This window comes from Podarcis bocagei, assembly GCF_964188305.1.
Source record: "Podarcis bocagei genome assembly, chromosome: 12".
NCBI classification, from domain to species: domain Eukaryota; kingdom Metazoa; phylum Chordata; class Lepidosauria; order Squamata; family Lacertidae; genus Podarcis; species Podarcis bocagei.
This window is the reverse complement of record NC_138137.1, coordinates 1,515,882-1,537,486: the sequence shown is the minus strand read 5'-3', so window position 1 is coordinate 1,537,486 and position 21,605 is coordinate 1,515,882. Positions and strand designations below refer to the sequence as shown.

At 48.2% G+C, this 21,605-nt stretch overlaps 1 protein-coding gene and 1 long non-coding RNA gene across 2 annotated transcripts in view; one reads left to right on the top strand and one right to left on the bottom strand.

The window, feature by feature from the left end:
- The window catches only part of LOC308570441, a 53,895-nt gene extending 39,021 nt beyond the window's left edge, over nt 1-14,874 (bottom strand). The window contains exons 1-2 of the long non-coding RNA XR_014001187.1: nt 14,584-14,874; nt 12,205-12,317 (exon numbers count right to left, since the gene is read on the bottom strand). This is a non-coding gene — a long non-coding RNA (uncharacterized lncRNA). The remainder of the gene's footprint in view (nt 1-12,204; nt 12,318-14,583) is intronic.
- CNTNAP2 (contactin associated protein 2) overlaps nt 1-21,605 on the top strand; it is a 1,111,520-nt gene that overhangs the window by 950,994 nt on the left and 138,921 nt on the right. Inside the window, exon 15 of the mRNA XM_081165093.1 lies at nt 21,002-21,129. Coding sequence (XP_081021219.1) covers nt 21,002-21,129 — 128 coding nt within the window. The remainder of the gene's footprint in view (nt 1-21,001; nt 21,130-21,605) is intronic.

Genomic DNA, 21,605 nt, shown 5'->3' with positions numbered 1-21,605 from the left:
TAGTAACCAAACCTAGAGGTTACCAGAACATAGAAAACAGAAGTTAGGCTCTCCCTGTCCAGATAAGGTTGCAACTGGGCCAAAGCTGATGGGAGACACTCCAGGCCACTGAGGCCACCTGAGCCTTGAGTGAGAGCAAAGGATCCAGGAGGACCCCCAAGCTGCGGACCCACTCCTTCAGAGGGCATGTAACCCTATCAGAGCAGGCAACCTCCCAGCCATCTGGACGAGGGAACCACCTGCTCACAGTGCCTCAGTCTTATTTGGATTTTCTTTTTTTTTTAATATAATTTTTATAACTTTTTCATTAATACAATACCAAATCATACCACATCATAATACAATCAAAAAAGCCAATTAATCAGTTCCAAATTCAATGTTTTTGGATGACTTCCCGTGTTCTGGTTATCAGGGCCCTTGGCCCTGTTCAGTTGCAATCAGTTGGATCTTTCCTCCACTTGTGTTCAAGACATCTCCCAGCTTGTTTCCTTGCCCTAAGCTCTGGTATACTAGGGAGTATCTTCTTCTTCTTTGGCGATCCCTCATAGCTGAGTAAGATTGTCTTCCATAAATACGGTTTTAACAATGAGTCCGTAAGTGACTGTGGAGGCCAATTCTGGATCCACACGTTCTTCCACAGTGGGGACATTGGGTTCTGGGCGGGAGTTGATCACGGTGTGGATTTGCCAAGCGTGCCTTCCTCTTAGCACATTTCTCCCTTGTGTCCTGAGTTCGAGTGTCTTCAAAGCCCAGGACACCTTTGGTAAAGGCTGTTCTCCAACTGGAGCACTCGCAGGCCAGTGTTCCCCAGTTGTCAGTGTTTATACTACATTTTTTTAGATTTGCCTTGAGACTGTCTTTAAACTAGGGAGTATACTAGGGGGCCAAATGGGCTCCACAAAGTGGGAGAGGGCACTCAGGGACAATCATTTCAATGGCCTGAGCCATTCAAATGTTCCAGAGGTCAGCCAGGGCATCAAGAGCAGCACCAGTCACATCAGCCCAAAAATCCTGCAGAACCATTTGGGAAGCCATTGTATCCATCAGCCTCCAAGGGCAGACCATCCTCACAGGTCCCCCACCTCTGCGGAGGGGGAAAGGCGCTGAAAGCCTAAATCTCAACAGGAAGTGATCTGACCACGACAAGGGAGTGATATCAATGTCCCCCACTTACAGATCACCAAGGTCCAGAGTGTGGCCTGCCATGTGCTGGTGACATGTTGGGACAGCCCCATGGTCATCATGGCACCCATGAAGTTCTGAGCCACCCCAGAGCCAGTCACCGTGCCATGGATTTTGAAGTGCTCCAGAACCAGGGGTCTGGAAGTTGTGAGCACTGCCTCTGAGATCAGCTCTGTCAGAACACAGACTCTAGTTCTCTCCACCAACTGCACAGACAGCCTGGAGATAGAGAATCTCTGCAGACCACAGCAACTCCCCCTCCCTGCCCCCCGAGTCTGCCCTGAGGCTGCACCGAGTACCCAGGTGGGCACAGCCAGGGGAGACCAACTCCACCCTGCTCACCCACCCAGGTCTCAGTGATGCAGACCAGACCAGCCTCCTCATCCATGATCTGATCTGATCATATCATGGATGAGGGAGGTCTCACTCCTAGCCAATTTGGCATTCAGCAACAGCATGCTTAATCATGCTTATAATGCAAAATGTTTATTTTGAAAGCCCAGCAAGGCAGGCAGGCAAGCAGCGAGTGGAGAGCCGGAGGAAGGAAGGAAAGAAGGACGGAAGCGAGCGAGCGGGCGGCCGGCTTGGCTCGCCCCGGCAGGCAGCGGCGACGGGTCCCTTGGAGGGAGATTGGGAAGACCTCTAGCAGGTGCTGTCAATACTGATGAGAGATCTTATATGCCAAGACTGTCAGTATTTGAATAGACCACATCATGCGTGAGTACAAGCTAGTGGTCCTTGGCTCAGGTGGCGTTGGGAAGTCTGCTTTGCTTTGTAGTGTAGTCACAGCCCTGTAACTTTCTAGACTGCTGCTGCTGCATTGTGAGTTGGGAAGGCCGCTCCCTCCCAGGCTGATTCCACCAGGCCCAGGGGGCGGGGCCTAGACTGACTCACCACTGCCACAGCTTAAGAGGCCGCACCAGGCACCGGAACACCACTGCTGCTGCTGCATTGTGAGTTGGGAAGGCCGCTCCCTCCCAGGCTGATTCCACCAGGCCCAGGGGGCGGGGCCTAGACTGACTCACCACTGCCACAGCTTAAGAGGCCGCACCAGGCACCGGAACACCACTGCTGCTGCTGCATTGTGAGTTGGGAAGGCCGCTCCCTCCCAGGCTGATTCCACCAGGCCCAGGGGGCGGGGCCAGGCTGACTCACCGCTGCCACAGCTTAAGAGGCCGCACGAGGCACCGGAACACCACTGCTGCTGCTGCATTGTGAGTGGGAAGGCCGCTCCCTCCCAGGCTGATTCCACCAGGCCCAGGGGGCGGGGCCTAGACTGACTCACCACTGCCACAGCTTAAGAGGCCGCATGAGGCACCGGAACACCACTGCTGCTGCTGCATTGTGAGTTGGGAAGGCCGCTCCCTCCCAGGCTGATTCCACCAGGCCCAGGGGGCGGGGCCAGGCTGACTCACCGCTGCCACAGCTTAAGAGGCCGCACGAGGCACCGGAACACCACTGCTGCTGCTGCATTGTGAGTTGGGAAGGCCGCTCCCTCCCAGGCTGATTCCACCAGGCCCAGGGGGCGGGGCCAGGCTGACTCACCGCTGCCACAGCTTAAGAGGCCGCACGAGGCACCGGAACACCACTGCTGCTGCTGCATTGTGAGTTGGGAAGGCCGCTCCCTCCCAGGCTGATTCCACCAGGCCCAGGGGGCGGGGCCTAGACTGACTCACCACTGCCACAGCTTAAGAGGCCGCATGAGGCACCGGAACACCACTGCTGCTGCTGCATTGTGAGTTGGGAAGGCCGCTCCCTCCCAGGCTGATTCCACCAGGCCCAGGGGGCGGGGCCTAGACTGACTCACCGCTGCCACAGCTTAAGAGGCCGCATGAGGCACCGGAACACCACTGCTGCTGCTGCATTGTGAGTTGGGAAGGCCGCTCCCTCCCAGGCTGATTCCACCAGGCCCAGGGGGCGGGGCCTAGACTGACTCACCACTGCCACAGCTTAAGAGGCCGCACGAGGCACCGGAACACCACTGCTGCTGCTGCACTGTGAGTTGGGAAGGCCGCTCCCTCCCAGGCTGATTCCACCAGGCCCAGGGGGCGGGGCCTAGACTGACTCACCACTGCCACAGCTTAAGAGGCCGCACGAGGCACCGGAACACCACTGCTGCTGCTGCACTGTGAGTTGGGAAGGCCGCTCCCTCCCAGGCTGATTCCACCAGGCCCAGGGGGCGGGGCCTAGACTGACTCACCACTGCCACAGCTTAAGAGGCCGCACGAGGCACCGGAACACCACTGCTGCTGCTGCACTGTGAGTTGGGAAGGCCGCTCCCTCCCAGGCTGATTCCACCAGGCCCAGGGGGCGGGGCCAGGCTGACTCACCACTGCCACAGCTTAAGAGGCCTCATGAGGCACTGGGACACCATTGCTGCGGCTCCACCGTGGGGGTTGAGGAAGGCCGCTCCCTCCTGTAGGCACACTCTTCCAGACCTAGGGGGCGGGGCCCACACTCGCCACCGCTACTGTTTTAAGGACACTGATGTTGCCGCGGCAAATGCTTAATATGTTTTTATATATTTTAAAATGTTTTATAGGGGTTTTTATTTTTTACTTTGTTGTCCCACCGTGAACGGTGGTTTTTATTGATGTATTTCTATTTTGTTCTGTTTTAGTTTGGTTTGGGGTTGGCTATTGAGTGGGGTGGGGATTTGTTGTGTTGGTACAATTGTTTTTGATTTGACTTGTTTCTATTCTGTAAATGGAGGTTGGTTTGAGGCTTGGGATTGCTACCGTAGTGGGGCGAGGGAGGTATGGCGGTGGGGGCAGATGTCATAGGCGAAGGGGATCGAGATATGGATATGCTCGTACCCCTTCCAATCTGCGCCCCATCCCGAGGGACGAAGGTAGGGTGAGCAAGGATTACTCACCTCCGTCACTGGTGTTGTGCAATGCCAGGTCTATAGGCAAAAAAACCGCCACCCTGCGAGACTTCTTCACCTCGCAGGGGGTTGACCTGGCTTGTGTGACGGAGACCTGGGTGCGCGAAGGGGAAACTGTTACCCTACGAGAGATGGCGCCCCCAGGTTTCTCTGTCCTCCACCAGTCGCGGACTGTGGGCCGGGGGGGAGGGGTGGCAATATTAATCCGGGAAAATTGTTCTTTCAGGGCTCTACCATCGCCATCGATCCCCGGCATTGAATGTGTTGGCCTAGTGTGGGGCTCCGAGGAGAGCTTGGCTGTCTGGCTGGTGTACCGGCCACCTAGCGCACCAGCAGCCACCCTGTCAGGCCTGCTGGAGGCGGTGGCCGGCTGGGCCTTGGAGTTCCCCAACCTATTGGTACTGGGGGACTTCAACATCCATGCTGATGCCACTCCCTCCTCACAGGCTCTGGACCTGGTGTCTTCCATGGCGACACTAGGGCTCTCCCAGTTTGTTTCGGGCCCCACACATCAAGCAGGCCACACGCTGGATTTGATCTTTGGCGCCGGTATAGATGTGATCATGTCTCCCTCGATGAAGGTGCCATGGTCTGATCACTACGCTCTGAAAGCCAGGATTGACTTTCCACCCCCACCCTGCTTAGGTGGCGAGCCGATTTGGGCTCGCCCGCAGAGGCTGATGGACCCTGATAGATTCCGTCAAGCCTTGCGGGACCTTGCTCCCCCTGGCGACTCATTGACTGAGCTTGTTGAGGGCTGGAATACCCAGCTCCTGGCAGCCATCGATGAGATCGCACCTAAGCGCCCTCTGCGACCCCGCAGAAACCGGGCTCCCTGGTTTACCGAGGAGCTTCGGAAAATGAAGCGGGACCTCAGACGGCTAGAGCGAGTATGGCGGGGTGCCCGTGACGGAGCCTCAAGAACATCTTATAGGGTTTTTATGAAAACCTATGAGATGGCAGTGAAGGCCGCTAAGAAGTCTTACTTCTCGGCCTCCATTGCATCCGCTAGCTCTCGCCCGGCGCAATTATTTAGTATAATCCGGTCTTTAACGTCCCTTGAAGGACAGCCAAATTTAAATAACAATCTGACACACAGCTGTGAGGCATTTGCGAGCTTTTTTGCGGAGAAGGTCTTGTCGCTCCGCCATGACCTCCCTGCCAATTTGGATACAATAAAGGAACTGGAGGCCCCTCGACTGTCCTCGGGTCCAATATTGGACCACTTTGACCGGATATCTCCAGCCGATGTGGACAGATTCCTCCAAGCCGGAAAGCCCACCACCTGTCCTCTTGACCCGTGCCCGTCATGGCTGATTAGAGCGTGTCCAGACGAGGTGCGGGGCCCCCTGGGGGATATCATCAATTTGTCCCTTGGCACCGGGATATTCCCAGGGGAACTGAAGGAGGCGGTGGTGCGTCCGCTCTTAAAGAAAACATCGTTAGATCCCTTAGATCTATCCAATTACCGCCCGGTCTCGAATCTTCCATTCCTGGGTAAGGTGATTGAGAGAGCGGTTGCTGAACAGCTTGGTAGGTTTCTGGATGAAACATCTGCTTTGGATCCATTCCAGTCCGGCTTCCGTGCTGGTCATGGGACCGAGACGGCTCTGGTCGCCCTAACAGATGATCTCCGCAGGCAGCTGGATCGAGGCGGGTCGGGGCTGCTGATTCTTCTAGATCTGTCAGCAGCCTTTGACATGGTCGATCACGAACTCCTGGATCACCGCCTTGCCGACGTGGGGATCCAGGGCACAGTCCTTCAATGGCTGCGCTCGTTTCTCTCTGATCGGGGACAGAGGGTGGCGCTTGGGGGGGAATTGTCATCGCGTCACTCCTTGGTGTGTGGAGTGCCTCAGGGTGCGATTCTCTCCCCGATGCTTTTTAACATCTTTATGCGCCCCCTCGCCCAGCTTGTCCGGAGTTTTGGGCTGGGCTGCCATCAGTATGCTGATGACACCCAACTCTATCTGTTGATGGATGGCCATCCTAACTCGGCCCCAGACACACTGACCAAATGTCTGGAAGCTGTGGCTGGATGGTTACGTGGGAGCCGGTTGAAGTTAAATCCTTCGAAGACAGAGGTCCTCTGGCTGGGGCGGGACGATATGGGATCGAGGGGGCAACTCCCATCTCTTGCGGGGGTGCAATTGGTGCCAGCACCGTCCATTAAGAGTTTGGGTGTAATCTTCGATACCTCCCTTTCTATGGAGGCGCAGATTACAGCTATAACAAAGGCGGCATTTTTCCATCTCCGCCAAGCTAAGCAGTTGGCCCCTTATCTCTCTCGCCCTGACCTAGCCACTGTGATCCATGCGACGGTCACCTCCAGACTGGATTATTGTAACTCGCTCTACGTGGGGCTGCCCTTGAGACTGACCCAGAAACTCCAGCGGGTGCAGAATGCCGCAGCGAGACTCCTTACAGGGTCTTCGCCGCGGGATCACATTCATCCGGTGCTATACCAGCTGCACTGGCTCCCGGTGGAGTACAGGATCAGGTTTAAGGTGCTGGTTTTAACCTTTAAAGCCCTATACGGCCTAGGACCCTCGTACCTACGGGACCGCCTCTCCTGGTATGCCCCACAGAGAAACCTACGGTCTACAAATAATAACACCCTCAAGGTCCCAGGCCTCAGAGAGGTTAGGCTGGCCTCAACTAGAGCCAGGGCCTTCTCGGCTGCAGCTCCAACCTGGTGGAATGCTCTGTCACAAGAGACTAGGGCCCTGCGGGATCTGACATCTTTCCGCAGGGCCTGCAAGACAGAGTTGTTCCGCCAAGCTTTTGGTCAGGGCGCAGCCTGACTCCCTCCTCTGGCAACCTGCACAGAATTTTGTTTAATTGGTTGCCATCAATTTGATTTTAACTAATTTTTATAGTGAAATATTTTTAGAATGTGTTATTATTTGACTGTTATTTGGTTGTTGTTGGCCGCCCTGAGCCCGGCTCGGCTGGGGAGGGCGGGATATAAATAAAATTTATTATTATTATTATTATTAAAAATCCCTGGCTCCTTCTACTTAATTTCAGAAGAGTAAATGAAGAGTTTGATTCATTTATCTTTTGTTTGACCCAGCTGCAAATGCTTGTGTTATGACAATGCAGTTTATTACAGCAATGTCTGAGCTGAGATAAAACTAGTTCTTTAGTTTCTAGATCAGACTTGATGTACTATATAGTGATAATACACCCTGAATTCAGACATGAGAAACCATGGCTAATCTTGATAGAAATGAGCTCATGTGCCTTTTTTATTAACTGCAGCTTGTGTTTTCTGTGGTTTATATGACTTGCTGTAGGGGGGGTGGGATATAATGTGACCAAGCGTTCCACCTTGCAGCCAGGACAATCAACATGGTCTTTCAACCACAAGCGAAAGTCCAAGAGACAGCAGGTGTGGTTCTTCTGCAGTTCATCTCATTTGCCACCCCTCCTATCAGCTGCTCGGCTGCACACATTGAGACCTGTGTGTCATTGTGCGGAGAGGAAGGGTGGGCGGCCATGATAGGAAGAGGATGGGACAACAGTTGCCTTCCCTTCTACTTCATCCAGAGTGTTATGGATCCATTTCTGGGATGTGGGTTGAATCTTTACTTTGAAGAAAGTCCCACAGGGCTCAGAGAGCTTGCTTCCTAGTAAGCATGTTTAGAATTGCAGCAAAAATGTGATTATACATTTGGTATATATCAGAAATGTGTGTGTGTGTGTGTGCTCTATTGTAATATGTGTTGCATATAGTTTTACAGTCACACAGTGTGATTCGATTAGTCTGAGCTCTCTCTCCGTCTCTGTCTGTCTCTCTGTCTGTCTGTCTGTCTGTCTCTCTCTCTCTCTCAAAAAGCCCTTCCCTTTGTCATTTATGCACAGGAGTTTCCCCCCTCTTTTCTACTCTCAATACAACTTCAAGCTATAATTTGATATTAAGGTGCTGCAACCTTCATAAACCATGAAATCATATCTGAAGGGCTGAAATGAAATACAGTGTTTAACTAGGGATTATCCTTCCATATCCATTCAGCCAGAAACCATAACTTATTCTATATTTATTGCATATTTGTGAGGTTTCTTGAATGCATTGCATTTGAAGTCTGCTCTGCTGTCACTCAGGTTTTTTGGACGTTAGATGATTTCTAACATCTCAAATGGTTTTCTTGCAGGGAAGTGTGTGGAAAGAGAAGGGAGAGAGATAAATAAGGAGTAAAAAATCACCAGGTTGGCTTGTTATTTAAATGGAAATTGCACATTTACCCCAACAATTAGACGTTTCCATAAAATTCCTTCTTTCTTTTCTTTGTTTTAACCAAAGGCTGAATAGCAAATAAATAAGTTTTTTTTTTAGACCTTAACAGGTGTTTTAAAACTTCAAAACTATTTACAAGTACAAGCAACAATTGTGGCTTTCTGGCACACCATGCTCTTCAGCTGCTTTCTCACAGCATTGCCTTTCACAACCATTCATTTCCCACTCAACACTCTTGCAGTCTAACTTGACTAGGCCTATGGCTTTATTGAACAAACACCTTCCAAAATTCTAACTTTAATTGGAAATATTCTTAACAACTCTAACAGAACAATCCTGTAGATGTCCAGGTGATGTCAATAGGGATTCCTTCTAAGTAGACATCTCTAGAATTGCACTGTTCGATTTCTGCAATATGGGTTTAAATTAGCCTCACAATTTACACTGTTTTAAGGGTTGTGTCATGTGTATTAAGTGACCAAATGCTATTACAGTAGGAATGGCATATAAAGTCACAAATATCCTGTAGCATTCAGCTGCCTTTGAATTGATAATTCAATCTGTCACCTGTTTAGTGGCTCATTTACACCCTGTTTTTGGGATATTTAAGAAGAAATCTTCCATCATGTCAAGGCAAAACCCATCTGCTTTCATTCACCACTCTCAAACATTAAGTAAGCATGCAAGATTTCAAATCCCCAGTGAGAAAATCCTGTGGCAATTTTCCGATTTCCAAGGATATTAACGCTGCTAACATAAAACAGTTCTTAAATCATAAACCCTCATAAACAGACCATAAAGTCTTCGACAAATGAACGAGGCAGCATTTCATTTTCTAACAAGGTCATCTTGCCTCCTGGAAAAGATACTAAAACAGCAGCCTAATTGAAATGAAAATAATTCTATGAGACATATGCCAGTGTTTACAAGCAGTCCAAAAGTGAAGTATCTGTTTCTCCCTGTTACTTTATAGCAGAGTGATCTACATAATGAGGGGGGGGGCTCCCCAGCCCCAATCTGTTAATTACCTTTCTTGTGTGCTATTGCGTTTAATGTGTTTACGAATCTTGGCACATCCAATTGCCAATAATTATTTGTCATGAATGAAGGATAAAAATGTTTTAAAGATAGTTATTTAGTTCTCCTTTTTCTTTGTCTTACTGGAACATTTCAGTTAACGCCAATCACAGAGGCCTCCTTCCACCCCCAGCGGATGCATCAACAACATGTTTATAGCTCAATTTGTAGCCCGCTCTTCAAATCACTCTTTTTAAAAGCCACTATTATAAATAGCATCTTTTGAAACCTTTACATAGCTTGGAGCCTGAAATGGTCCTTTCTTCTTGCCAGTTACAAAATAATGAGAACCTTCAGCCTGTCTGGACTGAAAGCCCTGTCCTAGGTGGGAAGCCCCGCTGCTGCCAAAAACTGGGCAGCAGCTGTGTTGACTCCCCCTTCCCACATTTCCTGCAGCACTTACCCTGTGCATTGTAATCAAGTTGGGTGCTTTCTAAACGCCATTACTCGTGAGTACAGAAAGGTGACATCACAACATGGAGTTAGTTATCCCAGATGTCACTGGGGCCAGAAGAAATCCTGGGTGCACCTCCATTTCCCATGGAGTTGGGTCCAACTCAGCTGGGCCTCCTGCTGCAGAACAATTACCCAACTGCCCCGTGTGTAAAATGATGCTCTTAAAAGAACATTCTCCACAACTCCAATGGAAGGTTTCCCCTTAAGATTCAACTAAGTTGTAGCAACCATAAATATGCTTCCTTTCAAGGAACTGTATCATCAACCTACTGAAGAGAGCAATGCATATGAGCCAACATCTTGAAATTTATCATTCCAGTACACTGTAAATAAGGACCAGTTTGACACAATACCATTTCTCAGATTTTGACATCATAAGTACACAAGCAAAACATTGAAGGGGAGGAAATGTTGCTCAAGAACTTTGAAGGTGGTGCTTTGAAAGTACAATAAATTAAAGGGTTAAGAAACCTAAACATCTTATTGTGGTAGTTTGTAAAGGAATCTGTGAACAAGATCCTGTGTATATCAAAGTCACTCTCTGGTTACAGCAACTATGGATGCTCAAAACTGCTATAGTTTAACTTCCTTTGTTCCTCTTCCCTGTTGCCTAAAGAAGCCAGCTACTGCTGAGCCTAGGGCTTGCCGATCAGAAGGTCAGCGGTTCGAATCCCCGCAACAGGGTGAGCTCCTGTTGCTTGGTCGAAAGCATGTCAAAGTGCAAGTAGATAAATAGGTACCACTTCAGTGGGAAGGTAAATGGCATTTCCGTGCGCTGCTCTGGTTTGCCAGAAGCGGCTTAGTCATGCTGGCCACATGACCCGGAAGCTGTCTGCGGACAAACGCCGGCCAATAAAGCGAGATGAGCACCGCAACCCCAGAGTTGTTCGTCACTGGACCTAACGGTCAGGGATACCTTTACCTTTACTGATGAGGAAGACGAGGGGCAGGGACTCTCCAGGCGGCTGTATTGACTGGCTAAACCTATAGCTGCTACAGCCAGTCAGGGGTAGACCAGCTTGAATGTACATTGGGGGGGGGGGGTTGCTTCACAGATTCTTGGATGAATTCCCCCCCCCCAAAGAAAAGCTGTTGCAGTTAGCACTCAGAAATATAATGGGCTGTAGGAGTTTGTTTGAAGCAAGAAGGGAATGCATGATTTCAGAGAAGGTTCATTAGCATGGCTCCATGTGGCATAGAGATGACAGAATTAGTCACCACTAAAAGGTTACCTGTGTTGGTAAAAGTGTAGCCCTGGGTTACATACATAATGTTGGGAAGGACGTAGTCTGGGTGAAGATCTAACAAGAAAACTAACAAGTATCTTTTGTGCAGCGTGAATATATTCAGGTGGCAGCGAGGTCTGAATCATGATTCACAATTGCCCTTTGAATTGGGGTCTTGAATATATCAAGGAAGGACTTACATTATTGGGATGAATTGAGAAGCCATTACAATAATAAAACAGTCAAATTCCAGCTTTTTGCAAGTTATTAGAATGAACTATTTAAATTCTTCAACTCTTGGCTGGATGACATCTGGATTGATTTGTTTTTTATTTGTCACTAAGGTCTAGAACAGGGGTAGGCAACCTAAGGCCCGGGGGCTGGATGAGGCCCAATCGCCTTCTCAGTCCGGCCTGCAGACGGTCCAGGAATAAGCGTGTTTTTACATGAGTAGAATGTGTCCTTTTATTTAAAATGCATCTCTGGGTTATTTGTGGGGCATAGGAATTCGTTCATATTTTTTTTCAAAATATAGTCTGGCCCACTACATGATCTGGGCACCACAGTTCAAGAGGGACACTGACAAGCTGGAACATGTCCAGAGGAGGGCAACCAAAATGGTCAAAGGCCTGGAAACGATGCCTTATGAGGAATGGCTAAGGGAGCTGGGCATGTTTAGCCTGGAGAAGAGGAGGTTAAGGGGTGATATGATAGCCATGTTCAAATATATAAAAGGATGTCACATAGAGGAGGGAGAAAGGTTGTTTTCTGCTGCTCCAGAGAAGCGGACACGGAGCAATGGATCCAAACTACAAGAAAGAAGATTCCACCTAAACATTAGGAAGAACTTCCTGACAGTAAGAGCTGTTTGACAGTGGAATTTGCTGCCAAGGAGTGTGGTGGAGTCTCCTACTTTGGAGGTCTTTAAGCAGAGGCTTGACAACCATATGTCAGGAGTGCTCTGATGGTGTTTCCTGCTTGGCAGGGGGTTGGACTCGATGGCCCTTGTGGTCTCTTCCAACTCTATGATTCTATGATTCTATGATTCTATGATTCTTGATCTAGAACGTTGTGTCCTGTAACTTGTGGCCTCCATTCCTCAGGCTCCTTTCCTAAGACACAGGGATCTTTCCTACCTCTTCTGCTGTGAAGACAGATACTAAGAATTCATCCAGCTTCTCTGCCATCTCCTTATCCTCCTTTCACACATTGAAGGGTCTGCCTCCTTTGCCAGTTTCCTGCTTCTAACCTATTTAAAGAATCTAAAATTGTTGGTCTTAAGTCTTATGTCAATGGGCTTCCCAAGTTTTTTTGCATCTGATTCTTTGCATTTGTTTTGCCAAAGTTTGGGCAAGACTTTCGTTTTCTGAAGGAAGCCTCCTCGCTTCTGATCACTTCTTTGCCTCTGCTAGTTAACCCTGCTGGCATCCTCTTGGCCTTCCTGATCTGTGGTGAACATTCTAGCTTAGCTTTTCTTATTATGGCTGCACACAATCAAGAGTTGACTCACTTGATTTGCCATTTCAGTTTTTTTGTGTGTTTTTGTTTACCAATCCCCTCCTTTTTTAGAGGTCTTCTATTTTGAAATTCACATGTCGGATTTTCTGATAGCACTGTGATCACTGTTCCCATTTGGTTCAACAACACTTGCACCTCTTAAGTTTAAGACGAACATCACCTTCCCTCTGTTCAGTTCCTTCAATCCCTGTTCTCGGACACTGTAATTTATGGTATCTAGAAATTTTACCTCTTTGCTGTGACTGGAAGTGCGTTTGCCCTGCCTACATGAGTGTACTTGAAGTTTCTCATTGCTGCAATATTTCCTACTTTGGGAGCCTCTTTATTTTCCATAATTTCATTATGTATCTCCATCTCATCTTCAGCATTTTGGTCAAGGGGCCAATAGTACATCCCCAGTACTAAATTAACATTATTAGAAGTAGTAGTATTTAATTAACTTATTAATCACTTCCCATGAGGCATCCCGGAGCAATGTAAAACACAGTAAAAACATATATAGAACTGCATATATAAAAACAGCTAAAATTTGCACACACACAGTTGGAAAAAAAACAACAATTACTCTAGCTTTAGCTTAGCCCTTTTCATGAACGGTCAGCATTTCAAAGAAGGCTACCTGGAAAGCGCTGCCTTTCAACCCCCTACCTGGCAAGCTCAGTTTTGTTTCAATGACAACGCAACTGCATTTCTCCATGCCACTGGTTGCAACATGCATGACAGCCACTGACTCCTCCCTGGTCCGGTCTACCAAGCTATCTAGACACTACCAGGATCCCCACATCCCCTGGAGTAGACTTGGCATGAGAGGAAAACCACTCATCTAGGCATCCTAGAAGAGTATAAAGTGAAAGAATTGTGTACAGCTATCAAAAGAGAGGGACGCAGGTGGAGCTGTGGTCTAAACCACTGAGCCTCTTGGGCTTGCTGATCAGAAGGTCGGCGGTTCAAATCCCCGCGATAGGGTGAGCTCCCGTTGCTCGGTCCTTGCTCCTGCCAACCTAGCAGTTCGAAAGCACTTCAAAGTGCAAGTAGATAAATAGGTACCGCTCCGGCGAGAAGGTAAATGGCGTTTCCGTGCGCTGCTCTGGTTCACCAGAAGCAGCTTAGTCATGCTTGGCCACATGACCCAGAAAAACTGTCTGCGGACAAACGCTGGCTCCCTTGGCCAGTAAAGCAAGATGAGCGCAGCAACCCCAGAGTCATTCACAACTGGACTTAACTGTCAGGGGTCATTTACTTTTTATTTTTACTTTTTACTTACTGTTGTTAGCCGCTCTGAGCCCAGCTTCGGCTGGGGAGGGCGTGATATAAATAAAATATTATTATTATTATTATTATTATTATTATTATTATTATTAAAAGAGAAGGCAAATGAGAAAACATGTCTTGTGTTGTCAGTATGATTACTTGAAATAGTTAGCTATAGCAATAAAACAAAATAATTAGAGGCAGTGCATTTATTAAAGAAAAGAAGCTGCCAGAAGTTGTTACAGCTGGGCGACTTGGGACAGCCCTGAGCAGATGCTGGTTTGGCAACGGCCACATTCATCGCCCCGAGAGGTGCTAAAAGCTACGGCAAGCTGTCTCCCTGGCTGGTTTAGGGGTCACCCCTGGTTCTGGTGCAGGTCAGGTCAATGTGCCCCCACCCCCTCATTCTCTCTGATTCTGGCGGGTGGCTATGACAGCTCAAAAGGGCCCTTGCGCAAACGCACATGTGTGCAATGGGAGAGGCCTGCCTGGAAAGCTTAAAGCCCACCACCACTACACAGGAGAGGGATTGAGGAAAAGGGAGAAAAGGAAATACGAAACAGCCCAGTGCTGTAGATTGACCAAATGCGGCTAGGAGCTAGGTGGAGCCATCAATCTTATAAAAAGTGTAGACTTGCACATGCTGTCCAGCTTCCGTTTTTGCTTGAAATGTTCATTTTGGGCATCCCAGAAGTACGTAAAGGCAAGACGCAGGTGGGAGAGTGCTGGCCTGCAATGGCACCCACCTGAGAGGTGATGGAACTTGGTTCCCGAAAGCTCCGGCAGAAAAAAAAGCACTGATTAGAGCAGGTCACCATCTATGTGGGGCCATGGAGCCAAGCCCCCCCCCCCATTTTCACTGCAGGGTCTGGGCCCTCTCAATATTCTGTAGCTGGGTGGGCCCTATCAGGCCCTCCTGCAGCTGCAGAGGCTCCGTCAGGCCCTCCCACAACTGCGGTGGGCCCCACCAGGCCTCCTCCCACCATGTGATGTCACATACACACACCAGCGCCCCCCTCCCATGTGGGGCAGAACTCGGCATGCCTGGATTAGAGGTACCGTATTTTTTGCTCTATAGGACGCACTTTTTCCCCTTCAAAAATGAAGGGGAAATGTGTGTGCGTCCTATGGAGCGAAGACGCCATAGCCCTGCCACCCTCTCCCGGCTGCAGAGGTGACGCGCGGCTATGGCAGAAGCCTCTATAGCCGCGTGTCACCTCCCCAGCCATAGCCCCGCGACCCTCTCCCGGCTGGCAGGAGCCTCTCCGCTGCGCCTTTCCGCTGCTCCCTGACCTGCTCTTTGGGGCTGGTGGTGGGCTTCCCCCCGCCAGCCCCAAAGAGCAGGTCGAAAGGAACCTGAAGCCTGGAGAGCGAGAAGGGTCAGTGCACACCGACCCCTCTCGCTCTCCAGGCTTCCAAGGTAGCCGCCTGAACGCACCTTAAACGACACCTTGTTTTAGAGCGGGAAAACAAGAGGGGGAAAGTTCTCCCCCTCTCTGTGCAGCGCCTCCTGCCGCTTCACTGAAAGGGCGCTGGGCAGAGAGGGGGAGAATTTTTTTTTCTTGTTCTCCCCCCTCTAAAACAAAGTGCGTCCTATTGTCCGGTGCGTCCTATGGTGCAAAAAAATACGGTATGTTTTAGTTTGTCAGGGGCTTATGCATGCATTCTGCATAGAAAGCTAACAAATACTTAAAAAATACTATCTTGACACTTTATTTCTGAGAGGCCTTATAGCTCTTCGCAAATCTTATGTAGTGCAAAGAAAGTAGAAATCTGAAAATTATTCCGAGATGTTATCTATCTCATTACAATTACAGGATTATTCATCTCCCATTTCGTTATTAACTGGAATACAGCACACTGAGAATGTAATCCCTGTTCTTTTGGGGTGATTTCCTTTGGGAGAGAAGGATGATAGAGGCCATTTTTGCAATCAAAATTTACAAAATATTTAAATAGCGGATGCATTATTATCTAAGTACTGAATATTCCAGCAGTGATTATTTCTAAATATCCACAATGAAGTCAGCATGCTGGACTTGTTCTGTAATTAACTCGCTTTCCTTTGTGGGGCTTTAATGCTTGTAAGCAACACAGAATTCTGATGAGCTCTGTGGTGACTGAAAGCTCCCTCCATCACTTGGGTGACCAGAGGTTTCTCCACCAAAATAGCTTGGCCATTGCCCGCTGGTCTCCAGGTGCCGCAAGACCTCCATCAGCAAGCAGGCTGCTTCTCAGAGTCTCCCCCTCCAGCTTGATATGCTTGGTGGGGAGAAGGCCAGCTAATTTATACTCCAGAAGCAGACCGTGGGGCCCTCTTACTAAGGCTATATTCAGACAGCACACTATTCCATTTCCCCAACACTCCCTTACCTGATACCTTCTGCATTTTATGTGGCCTTTCGTATGACATAAAAGACACCTGGAAATCTAGCAGACTCTAGTGTAAATTTAGCACTCATTTCTGTGTTAACTGCTTCCAGAAAACATCTGTTTGCAATCCTGTTGACCCGGAAAATCATGGTATCCCAGCACACTGATATTTCCTGCCAAATTCATGGGTGAATCTTGGGGGAATGGAAGTGCACATGTGTTGGGTGGCATTGCTTTTGTGTCGCACCACCCACACTGGTGTGAATATCAATCAAAAAGCCACAGTACCATAAGGCAACAGGGAATGTGGTGTAAAAGGAACATTAGAAAGAGCAGCAGAAGTGTCAGCATTATAACCAGGAAAACTAACACAAAATCCCATACCTTACAACGTTCCTCAGATGAAAATAGGGACATTTCTCACTCCTCTCAAGCTGACCCTCCTTGACCCCCCCCTTTTTTACCATCCCCCTCGGAGCCCTTCCTGTCCGAAGAAGGGCAAGTGCTGCCCCCCCCCCTGCACCACTGGGACAGAACACACACGCCCTTCACCGCCCTGAGAAAACCCCTTAATCCTGATTTTATTTTATTCTTTGGTAGGTTTACAAAAAGAAAAGCACACCTCAATAAATAAATTTTAGAAAGGGGCAAGATTAGATGTGGATGCACAAAGTATTTTGTAAAAAAAACACCTTTCCTCCCACTCAGGGTGGCCTGGCCCTCTGCCTGCCCCTCCGGGACTGGGCTTCAGTGGTGGCAGCCTCTCCTCCTCCTCCTCCTCCTCCTCCTCCTCGCCTGCTCTCCAGCAACCTCTATGAGCTGCCCAAGGGGGAGACCTGCAGCAGAGGCCATGGAGAGGCCATGGGGTGCCCCCTTGCAGCTGCCATTGCCATGGCCGTTGCTCAGAACAGGCTCCAGCTCATCCGCCTCCTGAGCTTGGCAATGGCGGCGCTGGAGGGAGAAATAGGGACATTCTGGGGTCAAATCAGAAGCTGGAGTGGCTTTTGTAATTCTGGGACTGTTCCTGGGAAATAGGGACACTTGGAGGGTATGTGATTCCCTACATCTGAATGCATCGTATAAATGGTGGTTTTCTGAGAAGGATCCCACTTAAAGGCTGGCAAATGGGTCCCCCTTCTGCCTTGTGCTTCAGGTGACAAGTTATTCCTCAGCAGCATAAATATTTCCACAACTCACAATGAGTGAACATTGTTATAAACAACAAACTAGGTCTCAGCATGATGCATGTCTAAGTGAAAAATCCCTTTGCTTAAAAAATGGAAAATGACTCTTCTGTAAGTCAGTGGAGGAGCTCACATGTTAAAAAGCAACTGATGGAATGGATATAACTTAAATCCTAGATATAACAACTTAAAAAGCAGTGGGGATTTAATGAATTTACCCTGTGAAAAAGATGTGGCGTGCAGAGGGACCCTTTCAGTGCAGTGACCCCTCCTAAATTTATGCCACTACGGTAGCACAGCAGAAAAATATAGTAAGTGGATAGTAATAATTTGTGTATTTTTAAGTAGATTTATCGTGCTCGTCTGTGAGTGAGAACAGCAATTTCCCAGCAACCAAAAATAAAAACAACAGTCCACTATAGATATCCACTGTTTTCAAACAACACTTTAACTGTTTTAAAAGCACAGTAATTGAGTTTCTAATTACCCTCTTAATCACAGATGTTAGGCAGCCATTTTAATAAGATACCATCCTAAAACGTGATACTTATTTTCTTAATTGCTTTAATTGCATTTCCTTTTAAAAAGAAATGCATGTTCTCTTCATCACTTGAAAAGGACTAAGTAAACAGTGGTGACCAAGTGAATGTTTAACGTCATGAAATTCCCTGCAACCATGAAACACCAACTCCTGATGTGGAGCCTTCCTTGCTGTCTTCTAATGACACTTGGCTGCAGTTAGTTTTCCAGGTTTTCAGGGCCCAGAAATGCGTCCTTCTGGATATGTTCACAGGGTTTTGAATTTGTGCTGCATTTGAGCTGAAGAGCTTTCCCTGCCCTTTGGAGAAGAGACAGAGAGTTTGTTTCGGTGCTCTTTCTTTTTTCTTTCTCCATTAGTTTCTTAGTGGAACGGGCCCAGCAGAACCGTAGAAAGTTCCCCTCTGAACAAACCCATCCCAATATAGCACTGCTATCCAAGGCCCCTGTTGAGGCTGGAACAGGCAGAGCAGAGTCAGGATGGACCTTGGTAGGTAATGGATGGAGCCAAGGCCGAATCCGACAGGTCGCCAATAGAGCCAGCATTTCACTAGCTTTTCAACCCCCAGGGCTGGTTACCTGAAACAACGTAACTGGACCAATTTGCTGGCTAGCAAGTTGCAACCATACCTGTGCCAAAGGGTGAGGATGCCATCTCTTGGAAGACACCATTCTAGTCCTTAGGTAAGGTCCCCATGGTAGAGCTCCCAGGGGCAGAAGTGTTGCAACTGATCAGGTGATTGGCAGTGCCTGCAAAGCCCCTTTCATCCATGCCTAGCTTTCCCTGCTGCTGCACATTTGACATCAGACAGGGCAGGTGGCCATGGCTTGGCTGAGACAGCCTTGCAGCCGGAAGAGGAGGTTCCCCAGCTGTGCAAGATTTCTCTCATAAGCCCTGCCATCCTGGCTGGCTGGGGCTGGGCGGGCAGTTACTGCCAGGTGAAGGGTGGGGAGGAGGAGGGCACAGAGCTGCCTGCCAGTGGGGAGCTGCCCAAGAGGAAGGACATGTTCGAGTTACGTGAGCAGAATTCCCTGATCTGGACCTTGTGCAGAGTATGAATCAACAAGATTTCCGCACCAAGAAAGGAGTTACAAAGTTTTACTGCAAAGTGTCTTTAAACTTGTTTTGAAAATGTTGTAGATACAAATCAACACATTGCTCATAAACAACTAGCAATGTAGTTTAGTTTTCTTTACGTTCTTACTTGTTGGTATCATCTCTCTCTAGTCTCACAGACAGATTCCGAGAAGCAAGTTGCTTCTTCATTGCGTCAGCAGCTTCTGAGAGAGACCCACATCCCAGGAATGGGGGGGGACATGGGGGGGGGGAGACCCTACCCTCCAGTTGTAGCTTTAGTGGCAAAAGCACATTCTTGCACTTGCTGCATTCGCTGCAAAAAATACATTCTGCAAATGCAAACTTCCACTAAGTCTCATACGCAATGCACACAATTTTATGCACACCAGACTTAACATTTTTTACAGGATGTTTAGAGGACAGGGGAAGGAGGCAGACCGGCTGCCCACTGTCCCAGCCACCAAGGAGAGAGATTCCCTGGCACTGGAAAAGGGCATCAACCAGCCACAAGGGATGTCTTTGGTCTAATCATGCTTTTAATTAGTTTCCTGAGATTTGAGATTTAATACAGTGTTCTACTATCATTGTTGTTCATGCATTTCCATGAAACCTGTTTTGTGGTGGAATTGTGGTACCGACATTTATAAATAGTATTTATGAGATAAAGGTAGGAATTGACATTAGTTTGTATGAACAAAAACTGAGAAGCAAATGGATAACTCCTCCAAAGGAAGCAGTAATTCCTATATTAGTTTGAAGTACAGTTCAACTCTGCTTCAACTCTGCTTTTGCATTTGATCAATCTGCTGTCATTCTGGTTCCCTGGCCCCCTCATGGGCTCAAGATGAAGATGAAGAATTCCTGAAAATGTAGTTTTGCTGTTTGTTAAAGAAATCACAAGACAAAAAGCAGAGAAGAGGAGAATACATAGACTGCTATCTGATTACAAATATAGCTTAGCAGCTCATATAGTGGGTTAATGCAAGCCCTGTTTGGGTGTTGAAATCCTTCCTGTGAAGATGGAGAGCAGGAACAAGAATGCTCTGTCGCTTGTCCCGCGGCCTTCCATGTGCCTGAGGGTTGCATGACTGGCTCAAAGACTTGTTACGCCGGTAGGCTCCCCACATGATTCAGAACAGTTCTTCCCAAGCGGTTTGGTATGCTGGTCCACCAATCCAAATTTACTTGTAAAGTGACCCATTGTTTCTTTCTCACATGAATTTTGAACTGTAGACCTTCAATCGCCATTGGTTTTGTTCAGGTATCTTATAACCATGACTTGATGTAGCCAAGCAAAAATTTACTTAACACAGGGGTTAAGTAATTAATGAGGAATTTGATGAAACATTTAAGGTACTTATAAAGTTTCTCATATTCTAATAACACAGTTACACAAGCGGATATAACAAACTTTGGCTATTTTTAATAGTTTGATTCACAATAAAGTCAATTTTGGCAAGTCTCAGAGGGATGGCAGAATTGAGCCTTTTGACATTTGGTTATAAGTGTTCCCACAGCATTATGATAGGCCAAAAGGTTGTAAGAGGCATTCATCATGCCAGTTAATGATTAAAAACCACAATTATTTTGGGTTTCCTTCAGACCCACTTGCAGTTAGCAACCCACATGTTGCGAAACACTGATTGAGAACCCTGTATAATGAGGACCCTGCACTGTGCAGGCAGCTGACATGCCTAGAGAAGGGTCCCTGCCACAAAGAGGAGCCCCCTAACACGCAGAGGGCAGAAGGGATGTGCATGGTGACATGATGGAGTTGGGGTACGCCTCCCCACTATCCCCCTGATTGCATGTGGCGCTTGTGTCTTGTAGCAACGTAGGAAAAGGCTAATAAGATCATTGCATTGGTTTCATTGTTATTTTGGAACAACTATTTTCTAAGAATGATAATTTCACCATACAGTGCTCTCTGGGACAAAAAAATCACTCTTCAATGGATAGCTTGTGATGTTCTCTTCTTTTGTGGCCACTCAGGAGAAAAGATGCTGGCCTCCTATCTTACAAAGACCACCTGCCTGTCAGTCAAGTAATGGTTGGAGATATCGACCGGCCTGGCTCAGAAGCCAAGTTGACTGTGGGGCCCCTGAGATGTCACGGAGACCGTAAGTTTTCTATTACATGCATTATCTAAAAGGTTTCCTTGCTTAGTACAATTACGCAAAGGTAAATTGCCCTACCAAGACAGTTTGGGCAAATCTCTCTCTGTTTAAACTTGCATCCCAGAACATCCATAAATATATTTTGAGAAGTAATTTGTCTATTTGCCTCTAACAAAGTCTGTCACACAGGGAATGAGGGCCGTGCAGTAGAGAGGCAGCACCACCCACCTGCCTCCCTTAGAGGCAAGAGTGGGTTGCAAAGAAGAGTTTCAGGTCTTGTGGTGTCTACAGTGGCGTAGCGTGGGGGGTGCAGGGGGGCCCGGCCGCACCGGGCGCAACATCTGGGGGTTAGGGTTAGGGGGCGCAAATCCACGGGTTAGGGGGCGCAAATCCACGGGTTAGGGGGCGCAAATGACTTGCCTTGCCCCGGGTGCTGACAACCCACGCTACGCCACTGGGTGTCTAGAAGTTCAAAGACA